This window comes from Galeopterus variegatus, unplaced genomic scaffold (genome assembly GCF_000696425.1).
Source record: "Galeopterus variegatus unplaced genomic scaffold, G_variegatus-3.0.2 Scaffold3506, whole genome shotgun sequence".
NCBI lineage: Eukaryota > Metazoa > Chordata > Mammalia > Dermoptera > Cynocephalidae > Galeopterus > Galeopterus variegatus.
In genome coordinates, this window is record NW_007729617.1 from 188,564 (window position 1) to 192,205 (window position 3,642).

The following is a 3,642-nucleotide window of genomic DNA, read 5'->3' on the forward strand; positions in this document are numbered from 1 at the left end:
ATATATAACTTTATACAAAAGAATTCCTAAAAGATGTGTAATAAAAAAAGGCAACCTTCTATGTGAAACCCCAAAAAGCAGTTACACCATCTGGACCTCAGCCAGGTTTGAGGATTTAAGTACAGTTATTGTGATAGCAGGTATAACTAGGGACTCATAACAAAAATGAGTCTGATTGTAAATAAGTTAATTATTATGATTAAAGTCAGGGGAAACACTCAAAGATAAAAAGATAACTGATTAAATTACTGCAATTGTGTCTAACCAGGTTACAAAACAAAAAGTACTCTTAGGACTTGAGGTTAGAAATTAACCAGTAATTTTCATAGAAGACCAGAGCTGAAGACCTAGATTCTAGTCTTGACTCTGCCCACCAACCTCAGATTCTTTACTGGTAAAAAAGAAAGGCTATAATCAATTAAACTAAAATCTCTCCTGGCTCTAATAAGCTGCCAGGTATATAGTCTATGATTCTGTTAAATATATATCTTGTACACAGATAAAATATTGGCATGACAGTCTTTCCATCTGCTTCATTTTACTCCACCTTTTATAATACTAAATAAGACTCTATTCAGTTATATAGAACCATATCAAATTAAGAAATAATACAGAAAGTAAAAGGAAGAGAGTCTCCCCTTGGGCAACATTTCAATTTAAAAAACTGAATTCAAAGTTAATAAAACTGCATTTTAATCATCAAGGGCTTCTGAAAAAAATATATCTTCTAAAACTGTGTATGTGCATATGTGTACACGTGTATATTATATATATAACTTGATGATGATGCAACTCATAAAAAGCCTTATTTTTCCATGTGAAGAGATAAATTTAAAGAATTTCTTTCTATCTTTAGCTTCTTCTTATGAAAAGGACAGCTTATGTTGACCTGCTATTGTAGAAAATAAGGCTCCCCACTTATTAACATCATTAACAACTCGATGACTATTTTTAAAAGAAAATTCACATATTGAAGCCTACTCTTAGAAAGGGTATATGGTCTAATGAGAGAAAACTTATATTCACCTATTTTTCATGCCATTTTTAAAAAGCTAGGCCTTTTACATTTTTTCTGTGATTTAAAAAAATTTACAGATTTTTAGAAACCTTAGAATTTATGGTTCTTCTTAAATTTGACAAGTCAGTGCTATTCATATTTTCACTGATCAGGTTTACCATTACTTAGTACTAACTAGCATATTTCCTACAGAAGAAAAAAGACTTAGCCTATTAACATGTTTATGTCCACTTACTATTATCCTGCTTATTCTCCAGTGAGAAGTCTTGGCTTATTTGAGAGATTAATTAAACCTCAGGGGGCTTATCTCCTCTCAGAAATCTCTGATACTGAGTAAGAGAGGAGCTGTAGATGAAAGGTTTCCCATATTCCTTCCATTTATAGAGTTTTTCTTTATTGTGAACTTTTTTGTGTCTGCAAAGGTTTGATCTGTAACTGTAGGCTTTCCCACATTCCATACATTTATAGAGTTTCTCTCCAGTATGGATTCTCTCATGTTCAGTTAGGAATGAATACTGGCTGAAAGCTTTTCCACACTGATTACACTGATAGGGCTTCTCTCCAGTATGAATTCTCTGATGCCTATAAAGGTTGGATTTGCAACCAAAGGCTTTCCCACATTCTCCACATGTATAAAGTTTTTCACCAGTATGAATTTTCCGATGCTCATTAAAGGATGAATACTGGTTGAAGGTTTTCCCACATTCATTACATTGGTAGGGTTTTTGTCCAGTATGTATTCGCTGATGTTCAATAAGGGTTGATATGCGTGTGAAAGTTCTCCCACATTCCAAACATTTACACAATTGTTCTCCAGTATGAAGTCTCTGATGCTCAGCTAGGGATGTAAACTGGCTGTAACCTTTCCCACATTCATTACATTTATAGGGTTTCTCACCTGTATGGATTCTTTGATGTCTATGAAGTTTTGCTCTACAATTGAAGGCCTTATCACATTCACCACACTTATAGAGTTTCTCTCCAGTATGAATTCTCTGATGTACAGTGAGGGTTGAACACTGGCTAAAGGCTTTACCACATTCTCTACATCGATAGGGTTTCTCTCCAGTATGCACTCGCAGATGTTTGATAAGGGTTGAACTGCTGCTAAATGCTTTCTCACATTCATTACATTTGTAAGGTTTCTCTCCAGTATGAATTCTCTGATGGGCAAGAAGGGATGATCTGTGGCTGAAGGTTTTCCCACACTCATTACACTTGTAGGGTTTCTCGCCAGTATGAATTCTCTGGTGTTCAATAAGGTAAATACTCTGGTTGAAGCTCTTCCCACATTCATTACAGATATGAGGTTTTTCTCCTAGGTAAGTTGGGAAGCATCTCATTAGATCAAAATTCTGCTTAAAATCTTTCCCCAAACTATAATACATATTGGGTATGTTTTCTATAGGAACACTCTGTTGTTTAACAAGAATTGTATTTATGAATAAGCCTTTCCCCAATTCAAGATTTGCATGGTTTTCACCTCCACTGATGGTTTTCTCATGTGAGGCTACCATCTGCCTAAGAGGTTTCTTCTCTTGCTCCTGTTCTATCCTGCTCTCAAATTCCACAGCTTCTCCAAAGTTGATGTCCCAGTGACCATACTTAATAGATTTTTTCTTTATTATTCCCTGAGATGTTTCTTCTATAAAAATGTCCTGTCTGGGAGGCAATGTTTCTATTTCAGGCCAAGTCTTGAAACCTGAAATGAATCAGTAGAATTAATGATTAATACCTCCTCTGCTGGAAGAGACAAACTGATGTATCACTGGGACAATAAAAGTGACAACAGTACATATAGAAGAGGTTTGATACCACCTGATCTCAAATATAAACTGAAATCTGGAGAAAAACAGGAGGGGATAATGGAAAGAGAGGTAAATAGGTTAATGAGTAGTATGGGAGAATACACCAGGCAAATTAACACTGAAAATGAAAAGATTGGGAGAAGTTAGACACAAAAGAACAGGCTGAGAAGGTATGAGGGTACAGAAAAAAATGTCAAATGACAAGCACAAATTGAATACTAAGGGATATTTCAGTTTATCATCATTTCCCACTCTGCATATAATAGGCAATGAAGCAGGTAACTTGTCTTTACCTTCTCCTTCCTACTCACATCGCTTTCATTATATTTTTTTCCTATGCTCTCTCTGAAACACTACACACAATAATTTTAAGATATTTGAATTTTTTTGAAGCAGGTAACTTGTCTTTACCTTCTCCTTCCTACTCACATCGCTTTCATTATATTTTTTCCTATGCTCTCTCTGAAACACTACACACAATAATTTTAAGATATTTGAATTTTTAAAAAAAATTTTGTGATTTCATATGTGATTGTGATTTCATATGTGATTGTGATTTCATATGTGATTGTGATTTCATATGTGATTGTGATTTCATACCATAGTCTGTGAAAGGGAACAACAATCTGTTAAAAAGAAGACACTTGGATTTTAAAAATTACAAAAGCCTTCAATCATGACTGTGTTGACGATATTTGATCTAAGTTCAAGATGCTGATTATAAAGAAGAGGAAAATATGGTGTAACGTACATGAACATCAGCCATGTACAACACTCTATCCCTTATTGGAGGAATAACAATTTTTTCATACCTTC

The 3,642-nt window shown here is 34.5% G+C and overlaps 1 protein-coding gene across 1 annotated transcript in view; it reads right to left on the minus strand.

Annotated features, from left to right (window-relative positions):
• Window positions 1-1,321: 1,321 nt before the first annotated feature.
• The window catches only part of ZNF354C (zinc finger protein 354C), a 15,909-nt gene continuing 13,588 nt past the window's right edge, over window positions 1,322-3,642 (minus strand). Inside the window, exons 4-6 of the mRNA XM_008585250.1 lie at window positions 2,019-2,720; window positions 1,470-1,766; window positions 1,322-1,347 (exon numbers count right to left, since the gene is read on the minus strand). Of these exons, the coding sequence (XP_008583472.1) occupies window positions 1,322-1,347; window positions 1,470-1,766; window positions 2,019-2,720 (1,025 nt within the window). The remainder of the gene's footprint in view (window positions 1,348-1,469; window positions 1,767-2,018; window positions 2,721-3,642) is intronic.